At 35.6% G+C, this 13,617-nt stretch overlaps 1 protein-coding gene across 2 annotated transcripts in view; it reads right to left on the reverse strand.

Annotated features, from left to right (window-relative positions):
* LOC135141347 (hemicentin-2-like) overlaps positions 1-10,347 on the reverse strand; it is a 240,313-nt gene extending 229,966 nt beyond the window's left edge. Inside the window, exons 1-3 of one of the 2 annotated variants that reach the window (XM_064072381.1) lie at positions 10,138-10,347; positions 9,530-9,896; positions 9,342-9,476 (exon numbers count right to left, since the gene is read on the reverse strand). In XM_064072381.1, coding sequence (XP_063928451.1) covers positions 9,342-9,429 — 88 coding nt within the window. In that variant the 5' untranslated portion in view covers positions 9,430-9,476; positions 9,530-9,896; positions 10,138-10,347. Of the gene's footprint in view, positions 1-9,341; positions 9,897-10,137 lie in introns of both variants that reach the window. The other variant, XM_064072380.1, reaches the window with a different exon arrangement.
* Between the last annotated feature and the right edge of the window lie 3,270 nt (positions 10,348-13,617).

Below are 13,617 nucleotides of genomic sequence, written 5' to 3' on the forward strand. Positions count from 1 at the left end.
GCAATATGCCACTCCCGGCTCGAGCGACGTCACGAACATCCAAGAAAAAACTTTTACAAAGCGGACATCCAAAACGTGTGTCGTTATAAATCGTTAGCATAACATTTTTTTAGCGCAATTTTTTGCGTGATAATCGTCTCTTGATTACCCCGGCGGCCGCTAAGCTTCATTAACGCCATTAGTTAATTAGTGATACAACTTGCTGGCGCCCTGTCACTTTGCGCCTGAAGCCCTTCTTTCTAATAACGTCGCATCAGGGACGAAAATACCACGAATAACCTTTCAGAACTTAGCAAACTCATGTCTTTCAACAGAAAAAGTTAAAGAATCTTTTGGGAAGTTGTTCAAAGGACGGCTAATCCTCGGATGGGCAGCCGATACAATAGATGCGTCCCTTTAAAATTTAAATAGGAGCTTAAAACACAAACGCGAACTCCACTACGCCTTCTACTTAATAAACTCAAAAACCTCGGTCAATAATTGCCACTATTGAACACGCCTTATAATTATTGTTGGTGGCGGTTATAAATTAACTATTACTCCATTCAAGTCCTGGATAGATCATCAGTTTTGTATAGCATATAGCGGGAATATAAAAGATTTGTTGACTCAGCCGTTTCGTCCGACGTTTTAATTTTGCTTACAATGCGTTTTTCGTCTTTTATCTAACATAATGTATGTAAACAAGAATGTATGGATGTTTTGTTGGAAGAATATGGGAAAATAGATTCGCGATCGTGGCACAGTTTGCTACTAATAACAATTTCAGCTCGTGCGAACTCTTCGCCAAGCGCGAAAGTTGAACTTTAAAATGGAAGATATGGAAATAAAATTACTTTTTAAAGCAAAACTAATTGCATAAAATTCGTCGATATCCGTTTATTGAATTCCAAAGTCCGTAATATTAAATCATCGGAATGTCAAAAGTTCTCCGTAATTAGCATTTATTTAAAAGCAAATTCAAAAAAGTTCAAAATGAAATTAATTTAACTGGTTCGAAAAGTTCCTCTCCATCGGACGCATTCAGGGATAACTACATATCAGAAGTAGAATTTATTGGGGCGGACTAATCCATGAAGAGTCTAACATGGATTTTGATAATTCAATTGCACTAGACACAAGAGAACGCCCACAAAACATGCGTTCAACAAAAATTGTTTTATTAATGTTATCTCATGTTTATCGAGAATTTCCGGATGTGTTTTCTAACACTAACCATATTTCTAATGGATTTATTATTTGAATTATTAATGGGGGCTCTAATAGCAACGTGCACGCAAATGGCCTGATGAGTTTGTATATTCCGAGGATTACGAAAATTGTTTCATTATGTCATTATCGTATTAAGCAATTACAATTCAAAAAAAAAACACTCAACACAAACCTATTTCACACGTTTCTACAGCACTTGTGTGACAAATTAAAAGAAAACAATCATTCCAAGGGAATTTTTTCTACAAAACACGGCGCCGCCGCATAAATTACAATATTGTTTCACGATTTATTGCAAGAGCTTTCTGGGATGATTTTTTATTAGTCGAGTAATGTCGGCCACAAATTATACACCTCTAGCTCATTTAATCTTTAAAAATCCAACACCAATTTCTGCGTTGCGGCAAATTTAAGAACTACTTTATCGTGAGTTACGGCTACTATTATTGTTGGCACTGTAACAAGGTATGTTCGCGGTGTAGCCTGACCTAATCTCTTGGAAACTAAAATTGGAATAGCTTTTTAATAAGCAGGAACTTAGACGAGAACTTTAAAATTTAGTTTCTTGAGTTTAAAGCCAGCGAGGAAAGCTCTAGGCGCTGCAGAAGCTCACTTGAGATTGTCTACACTCTACAGCATAGACAATTAAAAACCAAATGTAAGAACGAAACGGTGCATGTGTAACAGAATTATATTTTTATTGTTTCCATTGAATTATAATTATATCCAGTGTTACACTCGGTATTATAATACAATCATTATTCGGTGCGGCACCATGATGAGAAAATTATTCAGCGAATCAAATATAATTTAATAAAGGCAGTTAATATGGTGTGTGGCAAAATAAACCCTTTCAAGCCCTTATAATTCAATACATATCGAAAAAAGTTTACACGGACGCAATTTATGTTATTTTCGACACAGAATTTATGACGCAAGAGTACATGACAAAGTGAAAAAAACATCTAAAGTTCAAACACGAGTTCTTTGCGACATCCCGCGTAAACGATTCTACAAAATAATAAAATTATTTAGGTGGTAGTGAGGAATTACCCGTTGTCTTGGAAAAATTGCCCGTTGAGTTAAACATGTTTAGATTTTTTGCGAGTTTTCTTTATCACGTAGAGTACGACTTTTTGCTTTCGCAATCATAATTCATCCAATTTCAAAGTTTCGAAACAAACTCAACAATTTCCCCACAATTGTAGGTAGAACATTAACGTAAATAATACCTGAAATCAGTTTGAAACTTCGAGCTTGTTATAGAAAATACTACTCTATGAAGCGCTAGTTTGAATATTTAGGTGGGTGGTTAGTTTTAAATTTTAATAACTTTGGAGAGAAAATATTTCAAGATGAGTTAGTGGCTTCATTTTATATGGTAATGTGCGAAATTGAATGAATTTCACTCGTAATTTCCATACGTATCTGCTCTTTTGAAATTGTTTGATTACACATCATTTCGGGTAAACAATTTTCCGGGCTTCTTCTATGAACAATTCCTTAATGTAAAGAACATTCCTAAATTATCAAAGAAAGTTGGATACGAATTGGGGGAGAAGTTATTTGAAAATATGAATACTGTTTACCGGCATGCCTACAAATTGAATTTATAGCGCAGCATAAGGGACAAACGCCAATATTGGCTTCCCTTCTAGAATTATTTGTAACTCTAACAACCCCCGGCTGGATTTCAACTCGCTAAAATCATACCTATTTTAGTTCTACTTCATTATGAAAACGTGAATTGAATTGAATTGAATAGGGGAGTTTTAAGTCGACGAATTTTCCTCTGCTATACAGAACAAACAACCTTAAACACGAAAATTGGCCATTATCCTCGAGCAAGCACAAACGAGAAATTTACATTTTCGTACTCTCAAAGCTGCAAACGATCGAAAAAATTGGCTTTTTTCAAAAATTCCACCAATCACGAATTCATTTTCCAAGGTTGTACGCGGCTTTCATAAATTGTTCCGCCTCTTTCAGAGGGTGTTCTATAATCATTATAAACGATAAATTAAAACTATAAAAATATCGACCATTACCAAGAAGTAGCAAGTTTGCAGCAATTGTGAATTTCACAGGTCACTATATGAAAGAAAATTTTCAACGTTAATAGTCGTCGACTTACCTAGATTATTTCCTCGAGAAATTTATCCTATTTTCAGTATTTTACACTAGTTTTATCACAACATAACCTCACTATTTTAACAACAATTTAGCAAAAGATTGTCACTCGTCACTCGTCTTCGTACTAAAACCAGAAACATGTTATTACCGCCCAATCCCGCATCCCTGACCCTGTCTGGTCTGCGATTTCCAAGAAATCTGTCTGGCCATCGCTTCCCGGAAATAAGTATAGACCATTTTTTGTTACATTTTGATTTGTCGGGTTAATTAAATGGAGTGTGTGTGATTTTTTGGCTTTCACAGCTCACGGGATACAAACATGCTGGTTTGCGTCTGTCAAATATTGTCCAGCAAAAATTATGTTGTAAATTTGTTTTGTAAAAAGTTTTCTGCATAAAAAAATCAAAACTAGTGTCACCGCTTCGAGACTCAAACAAGTTGCGATATTAATTATTTGAAAAAAGTATAAATTTTAACGATTAATTTTTAGTTCTGAAATTTGGAGTAGCAAGAAAATAGATATCGGAAGTTTGGCGCGAATCTCGGTTTGGGTGTGTGGATGCTCCGGTCCTCTCGGTAGTGAAATTGGTCGACATTTATTACGTAATCCGTTTGCGGTGAAAAAGTTTTGTCATTGTAGAACTGCCTAGTTTTATCGTGGTAACTTAGTCAAACAATTCTTTAAGCAATTTGTTATCTCTTCTTCCCGCGAACTCGGTAAAAACTTGCGTTAATCATATTTCAAGTTTGAGTAATACGGCATGATGAATTGCGATAGTATCGCAGACACAAAGAGTGAATTTTAATGAAAGTCGAGTTACATCGATGGCGATTAAAGACGGAAAACGGCGATTCGTTGCTTATCCGTTTCGGGAGCTGTATTATGGGCGAAAGTTACGAGTGGTGGTTCCATAAAATAATTTGTAATTCTTTGTAAGTTTGTTTTAAGAGGATCGTAAATATTGCGGCCTTCCACCAATTAAAGTTTTATCAATCGTAAGAAAAATACTGATTAAGTTTGGATATAATTTTTATTTTTGCAGTAAACTGCGATATAACCGGGAACTTTTTATGATTTTGTTTTACGAGGAAAACTTTATTGTCATGGTCCATTTGATTTAATAATGAGAATCTGGAAGTTTATTGGAATAGCTGTTGTTAACATGTTATAAGAGGGTTGATAAATAAGTTTAGCGAGTAAAGGCCTTTTTAGACGCAGTTTAAGTGTTAGCAATAAATGAACGTCAAATCGATTTCTATCGAAAAGTAGCTACCATTTGTACGGGATTTCGCAAGGAAATGGAGAAAAATGGACCCAGTTGACAGCAATTATTCCTACAAATCCATTAGTTGTTTCGTGCTACAACGCGAATTTGAACACCCCGCCGATTCAACGACTAATCATTCTCCACCATATTTTACCCCCATTTAATAAACAAACGCAACACCGGTTTAAGCCAACTATAAACCATCTATTTGCTACCATTTTAAAACTCGCAACAAAAGAAATGAATTCAAGATAAACTTAAAAAAAATAGATGGCTGCTTCCGGAGAGGTTTCAGCAGCGGCCAGTGATTGGCGACAGAAGTATTAATGTTGTGTGGGAGAATGCATCTCGCCATTTTGTCGCAACATAATAAATCGGTGTAAGAAATCAATAAAAGTTAAATCGGTGGTGGTTTCGTGGCACGATAAGGCTTGAAAAGGCCGCGAATTCCGGAGCTAATCATTCTGCGTCGTATTTTAGCCAGTTAATAAACAAGCGCGGTTTTGTTTTAGGCGAATTAAAAAGTGTCTTGTGGAAATTGTCTTTTAAAAGAGTTTGCCGCATTATCCTGGGGCATAATAAATCTGGGAAGAAGACAACAAGAACGCGAACAATGAAGAATTCAAAATGTTGTAAAAACCCGGAAATAAGATATTACACAAGAAAGTTGTCCTAAATTAAAAAGTCAATGATAATCACGAGAGAGTTAAAATTTAATCAAGTCGACGTATAAGACCCGCAACACGTTTCACAGAGTTATTAAAAATTGATCAAAAGTAAAAAATTTAGCGCAATCCATAAATAATTCTCCAACGTAATTACGTTACTCACTATCTTCAATGAAACAAAATTTACCCTACACTTATAGCTGCTTAATTATTGACAGTGTCATTGTTTACTGTTCTAGTAGATACTAATCGGCATCATTTTCGTCACCGATTTTCCCACAAAAGTTCACGAATTATCGGCGTGTGTACGCAGGACATTAGCGGCTGCGTGCGCATAATTAGGAAAAAAACGCATTTGTCATAACTGCGTGTTACAAACGCTAAAAAATGGAAGCATTTAAATAAATTGGTTTTTAACATAACAACGCGGAATTCCAGAATACATGTTACAACTCGCATGAACTCAACGCAAAAATTATGATCCACTCCATTAGCACGAGCACGATCCATAAACATCTAAGGGTGAAGGGTGAAAGTACGCGTTAATTTACGCCACTTTCAAAGAAATATTCATTTTTCGCAATTTGTTACAAAAAAAAAAAAATAACGAATACGTGGCCCGACTTGCGTGAGGAACGCTCTAAATAATCAAACTAGCTTATAACATAATATGCATGTCCTAAAATAATATACTATATATTCTACACACAATATGAAAAAATGTTTACGTCCGAAATTAGTCGCGGCCATCTCAGAACCAAAATATTTTCGATCGATTGTCGTCAGTTAAATTTTTAATTAATTATGGTAATATGGTTTGTCGCAGCTGTACAAGATCAGTGAAATTTATAATCTCGTAAAGTTGCTATGCGAAAATATTAATTTAATTCCAGATGTTGAAGTCCACATAAACGTTCCATTTTCGTCGTAATATTTCACACCCTTCTTTCTGACTTTGCTACAAATATTCTTGATACCCTTTTCTGAAATGGCACATTTCGATTCGCTTTATCCATCATCTCATACGTCATATTAGTATGAGAACATGTATCCCTTCTTTGGTTCCCAGATTTATACTATACAAAGAAAGGTCACTCAAATCAATATTGGCCAATCACGACGTGCCAACAGCCAGAAACGTTTATTTAGGCGATTTTTTCACTAAAAGTTGTTTTTTGACGACTGACATTATTTAGTTTTATTCAAAGAAACTGTTTCCGAAGTTACAGAGCAAGCATTTTAGAAATCTTGTTTTTCTAGAAAAATACGTGCAGAGATTCACGCCTGCCATCGAATTAAACAGGTTTTAACCAACCGGTATTAGTTCCTCGGAGTTGAAAAAATCTTTTAGAAGCCTTTAGAAGGCTGTGTTGTTATTATTACTTTCTTTGCTAATAAAAAAAAATATTCGTTTTATTAAATTTGGACGAATATGTAAACATGCGCTATATCCATTATCGCACCCTCCTCTAAAAGGCGGCTTGATTTAGCGATGAAAACAAAATTTAGAAGTCTCCATATTAATAATTCTGAGGAATGAGTTCTTCGTTAGATAAAAGCTTTATCTGTATATTTTAACGATATTGAATGGAATTAATTTTTAAAGAACATCAGCAATTCCGTGCACGCCGTTATAAATAATAATAATAATAATAAAGGCGATGTTCATGGAACAATTTTGTTTTTATGAAATATTGAGTGCCTCGAGCTTTTCTCAATTACTTTGATATTTCTGTGATCCAAACGTTGTAATTACGGCGCCGTGTACGAGGCGAGCTCAAAAAGTTCCGAGGTGGTAATGGCACTTTTAATTAAGGATTAGTAACATTTTGTTTTTAGAGTGTTGTATAAACGCAATTTCATTTTGCGTACCGAGAGTGAGTTTTACGAACGGGTTACTGCCGGAATACTTCGTGTGTATTTGTGTCGGTGTAGTTTTCCGGAGAAAAGGTCGGAGAAATTTGGGTAATTTGTAGTAGCGGGCAGTCGTTTCGTTAACGAAGGGTGTAAGTGTGATGTAGTGAGGGCAGGGCCGGCTCCGACCGACGACACCAAAAGCATCGGAACTGCGCCCTCAGTTTTAGTCAATGCGCGAAATAAAAATAGTGTAGCCATCTCGAATTCTCTTTTTTTATTATTACTATTATTATTCTGCAGTATTTCACTTATGAAACAATGTATATATATATGTATATATGAAATATGGGATAGTGTGAAAATTGTTGAAAATGAATTACCTTTAACAAAAACGTGCCTCGTGTGCGATTCATCACGTAAAATTATAATATTCAACATTAAAATTTTCGCTTTACTGAATATTTTCAATAACACATTTCCATAAAATGTAGAGCAAAATAATACATTTTTGATTGGAAACTTTGCAATTATTCGCATATTTTTATCGAAATCTGCAAAAACAAAGTCACCACGATTTTTAAATTTGTTATTTACCACATCAACAGTGTACATTGTAAACTATTGTGCAGTGGAGATGAATACAGGCAGCAATTAATTTTTGTTTATTCACAACTGGAAATTAATTATTAGTTTGTATAAGTGATGTTTTGATGAAAAGTGATTTATTTTTTATTTCTTTCGCTTGATGGCAGCACATGCTATCGATTACTTGCGCAAGAGGTTCTACTACGTTTATTACTCCGGTACTAAAACTATTTTTTCAATTAATAGTCGTTTAATAAAATTTGAAGTGACGTCATCATGGTTCCGGAGAGAATAAATAACGGAAATGTTGCAAAAAACTTATGATTTACAATTTTGAATGTAAAATAACACTGATTTATTTTTTACGGTAATAAATTAGTGACTCATTGGAGTTGCACCCCACGCAGACACGATTCCCATGGTAACGAGGCTGCCAACGCTAAAAGTTGTTTGAATAACAAAATACCTACAACAGTTCTGTTTCTAACTTATACATTTCAAATAAAACCTCAAACTTTGGACAAATAAAATTACAAAAAAAAAATCGCATAATCGAGCACAATAGGTCAAAATTTGACTCGAACACCCACACGAAACATGTTTTTGATTCTAGTATGAAGAACGCGGAAAAATAACACTTGGTGTTCATTATTAAATTGCGTGCGTGTGTTTAAAATGAGAATTGAACGTAATACTTCACAATGCTCTGGATTACATCAATTGAAATCAAATATAATGCACAAAAATTATTTTATATTAAACTAGTGGGTTTATGTTGTGTGTGTTACAAACGGTATTAAATATTCACAGCAGTATTACACATGCATTAAAATATTTTATTTAGCACAATATCAACCTTTTTTTTCACTTTCGGTTTTGCCATTTTGAGAATTTTACGAAACACATTTTCGACTCATAATCATAACTCACTGTTATTAGAAAAATATATTCTTGTTGGGCCAATATATGTTATTATGAAAATATAAATTGGTTGAAATTTATAACATTCTGTTCGCGTGAACAACAAGCTCGTGCGGCAAACTTACTTCATTTTCGCCGATAATCGCCATCATTACGCGTTCCTTGACTGATAGCTTTTTTATCAATTTAACAAACATTTTTGTCGTTTTTCCAATAATATTTTAAAAATAAAAACTCGATTAGAGCGCGCTCTTAATTAATTTTTTGTTTGTTAATTAAGATTTTAGCACGGAACATAAAAATGTCACGATTTTAATGGCGCAAAATGTGAACGAAATACAGTAAACGGTAACCGCTTTGATTTTTATTACTTTTTATGGCCGCTGAAATATTTTTCAAAATTTTGACGACAAAAATTGGTATTGTATGTAAAATTTTTATTTAGAGTTTTCAACGAATTTTGACGTTTTGGAAGTATGCAAAAAACTTTGGTGCTTTTTGAATAACACAAAAACGTCAAAATTTTGCTTATGCGATCTAAATATAGAGTAACCATTTTGGTTTTTCTTATTGTATTAACTTGAGTTACCAAAATTTGTTTAAAAAGTGCACCGTGTGTGTAGAATTTTGAGTCGAGTTTTCGACGAATTTTGGGATTTTGTAGGGTGAAAGAGGCGTAAAAGCAGAAGAGGCAAACCTGTGCACAGCTCGAGTAGGATGAGGACCCAGGACGTCAGCACGAGAAGGCCTGAAGAGCTCCTCGGAGATGGGGTGAGAGTTTTCATGTTGGTGGTCGTCGTTCGAAGACACTACAGAATCACTGCACTACACACTGCGTAAATAATTTTGACATTTTAATCTTATCAGCCCGGGTTATCAACTTACATGTCCACAATTATTAAGGCTTTTCTCCGCTCGACCACTCTAATGCCTCGGTATCTGGGGCATTAAATATCTATCCAGATACCAGCGCGGTAGTGCGCGGAGTTAGTCCTTTTAAATCGAGAAAACCGATCCTCTTTTAGCGCAGTTATGACGAACCATGCTAGAATAGCGAACGATCTTCTCGCTTATTAAATTACACTAGCGGAACAGAATTAAATTAAGTTCACAATCATAAAGGAAATGTTCACACCTTAACTGTGGAGCAAAGCTAATGTTATTTGCTGCTGGGAACGCAATAACGTCTTCCAGAAACAACTTACGCAAAGTTCACTTTCAATTAAAACACCCTGATTCCAATCCGTCAGACCTGAAACAATCAAACCTGATAGACACTCGAGATTTTAAAATAGCTGCAAACACCAATCGCACACATTCAGCATCACCTGCAGGTTAAAAGCTTTCGCTCAGCTTATTCTACAAATAGAAAAAATGCGCCAAAATAAATTGTCAAGCAACAGCGCGGAAAATTCGGCCTGAGCCGTGGCCCGAGGTGGCCAAAATTCCGAGTTTCGCTAAGACCCCCAATTGCATGTCGGGCTGCTCATTACCTGTCGCAACGAGGAATGCGGAAATCCGGAAATGACAACACTTAATAATTAAGGAAGATGCAAAGTATCCGAGGAGAGCAGCCGTGCGGTGCTGTTGGCGGCAAATCCACAGCGACAACTGACACTTGTCATAAATGACAAATGGGTAACGACAGACGCGTCACATGCCAGCACGCGTTTCGCAGAGTGTAGTCGTGGCTTAACTTGTGCGAAGACACTGTACTACTGGCCCGGCTTGAATCTGGTGACATGGCGCAGACGCTCTAAGGGCGCAAGCGTCGCGGTGCACTTTCTCATCCATTATTTTAATGCGATTGCTATAGAATGCTAAATGCCCTTCGATAATCAGCCCCGTAAGTGCTGACAAGAAGTGATATCTCCCTTTTTCTTCGCGAAACGGCGCCGGCTCGTAATTGCCGCGATCGCGTTACCGACACCTTATAATTTAATCCTTAAAGTAGCGGCCACAATTAGTGCTCTGCTCCCAAAAAATAAAACACGAAAGACGAGACGGGGTCGAACCGAGGGAACTAATGACCGATGACAGATATAGCTTTTATTCGGCCCCGGTATCCGCCCGCAGAAGAAAACAGGATGCGGTGGTGCAGTTATCATGGTTCGCCCAAAACTTACCTCAAAGTAGCAAAGCGTCTTGGAAAAACCCCGGTCCTATAAATGAACACCGTCCGTTCCAGTATATGGTCGAATGGTAGATCGTTAGTTCGATTCAATCTTTTTTCTTTCACCCAGTCCCGCAGAGTGGAAATACTTTGCGAAGAACACACCAACAAAAGGACTCAGTGGAGGTAAAAGCGTCCGGACGGGTCCACTTGCGACTTTAGGGGAAGGAAACTCTACTACTTTGCCGCGTTCATCAGTCGGTTGTGGGAGTCTTGACTAAATAGTGGCTCGTTTCGTCTTTTATGAGGTTTTTCAGCAACTCGCCCGCCTGTATACAAAGATGTTGTACCGTTCAATTCGTTTATATTTTTGTCTATAAATTTCTTTATACTGTATACATAGTGGAAATTTTCATTTTTGAAAAAAAAGTTCGGCATCGAACCCAGGACGGTTTGCCGAGAATTCCGCTGAGCCACTGCGCCACGAGCTGATATATTTCGTGGTGGTAATATAACATTATACCGTGCAATTGTTCTTGGGAAAATTTGAACGGTTAGCGAAAAAACTAAAAGTGGATTTATACACTACAAGTATATGAATATATTTTTGTGTAACATTTGAATGATTTTAGAATACCATTCATTCAAATGACGATATCAAATTGTTGGTGGGGATGATTAGCGATACATACAAAATTTGACAGCAATCGGTCCAGCAGTTTCGGAGATTACGTGTGTAATAAAAATGGATACAGACAGACAGACAAACGGAAACGGGAAACTACTTTTTTAGTACTGTAGGACTCCATTACAATTAGTCGAAAGTTGTTTCCATAGAACTTCCCTCGCTCCTGAAATACAATGATAATTTTTTTGAGTCACTCTGTATACGCAAACCCAAAAAATATGAATGGTTCAGCAGATTCAAAATTAAATTGCAAAATTTTTTTTCCAAAAATCTGGACGTTTCGGGTAAAAACTCTATTCGGAGTCATAAACTACATCTACATGATATTCCTAATATAAATACAAAATTTGACAACAATCGAAGTAATCAGTATTTTCGGAGATTATCTGTCTAATATAACATGTGACGGCAGATAGACGGACAGACAGACGGACAGACAGACAGACGGACAGACAGACGGAAACGGGAGACCTATTTCTTCGTCCTGCAGGGGTCATGAACGGTCAAGAAAACGTAGAAAAGTAGAGATTCGCCGACGGACTCGATTACAATACTTCCTTTGCTTACGCTCGAGAAGTAAAGATCAGAAAATGTAAAATAACTACAATTTCTCAAAAAGCAGAAATGATTGAATAAATTCAAAAATTCAAATAAATTCAAAAAAAATCCAAAAAATCCAGAAAATCCAGAAAATAATGTAATGTAATTACATCTAATGTAATTTCTTTCTTTTCTTTTTTATTTGATTCCATATTCTAAGTTAATCAAAATGTTGCTTTCGTCTAATCTGAGTACTTTAAAGTCTGCGTATTTACTTGCTATACCTTCCCTGTTAATGGATTGCTCCGTTGGGAAATTATTTTTAATAATAATAACAATAAAATCTGGAAAATCAGAAGATTCAGAAAATCCCGAAAATCAAGAAAATCCAATAATCCAAAAAATCCAAATAATCCAGAAATTTCAGAAAATCCAGAAACTCCAGAAAATCTGGAAAATCCGGAAAATCCAGAAAATTAAGAACATTCAGAAAATCCCTAACATCCAAAAAGTCCAAATAATCCAGAAAGTCCAGAAAATCTGGAATAACCAGAAAATCCAGAAAATCTGGAAAATCCGGAAAATCTGCAAAATCCAGAAAATCCACAAAATCCAGAAAGTCCAGGTGATTAATAAAGTCCAGAAAATCCAGAAAATAAAAAAAATGATAATAATAATAATACTAGTTTATTTACGGGAACCCGCATGATATTACAGAAAAACAAAAATATAAGAATAATACAAAATAACTAAACTGAACTAACTTAAATAAACTTAGGCAGCGTCTGATTTAATTTAACAGAAACTCAATGTAAATAATGGTAAAAATCAATACTGTATATTCCGCAATGAAACTTTGAATTTTCTGAAAAATACCCTGAACAGTTCCACTTCCTGAGAATTTGCTCCACGCGTTAGGCGAGCAACAGTCGATGAGACTCCATAATTTGTTGGATGTACTGGAGTAAAGAAAAGTGGATTACTTCTAAGACTTTTTTAAGACAATTTAAACCAAAAACATATAACAAATCCTGGAACATAAATAACCGTTAAATAATTTGAAAAGAAATATTAAATCCGTTTTTAGTCTTCTAGTCTCAAGCGAATCTAAAGAGAGTAGATTTCTCATCTGGCAGTAAGTGTAACTATCTTTACTGTCACCCATTTTCCACGCACAAGAAAAAGAATTTTGGATTTTCTCTAGCGACCTAATATGCACCAAATACGTGGGTGACCAAATCACACTGGCGTATTCTAGAACAGACCTTACCAAGGCACAGTAGACAAGCTTATGAGCATCAACGGAAAGACGATATAACGATCTATTAATTAAACCTAACATTTTTGATGATTTACTCAGAACATAATCTATATGTGGAACAAAGCTCAGTTTTTGATCAAAAATTACCCCTAAATCGCGTATCTCCGACACTGCCTTTAGAGAAGTTTTATTAATTCGATAACAGAAATCAGTGTAAGCTGTAATTCGATAAAAAGATATTTTAAAACATTTCTCTGTGTTAAGTTTCATATCATTCCATACACACCAATTATCTATTCGATTCAAATCACTTTGAAAAAGGGCACAATCCAGAACTGACGATATCTCTCGAAATAATTTTAACTCGTCTG

This window comes from Zophobas morio, unplaced genomic scaffold, assembly GCF_036711695.1.
Source record: "Zophobas morio isolate AGI-343-1 ecotype UQ-CSIRO unplaced genomic scaffold, CSIRO_AGI_Zmor_V1 ptg000044l, whole genome shotgun sequence".
Classification (NCBI taxonomy): Eukaryota; Metazoa; Arthropoda; class Insecta; order Coleoptera; family Tenebrionidae; genus Zophobas; species Zophobas morio.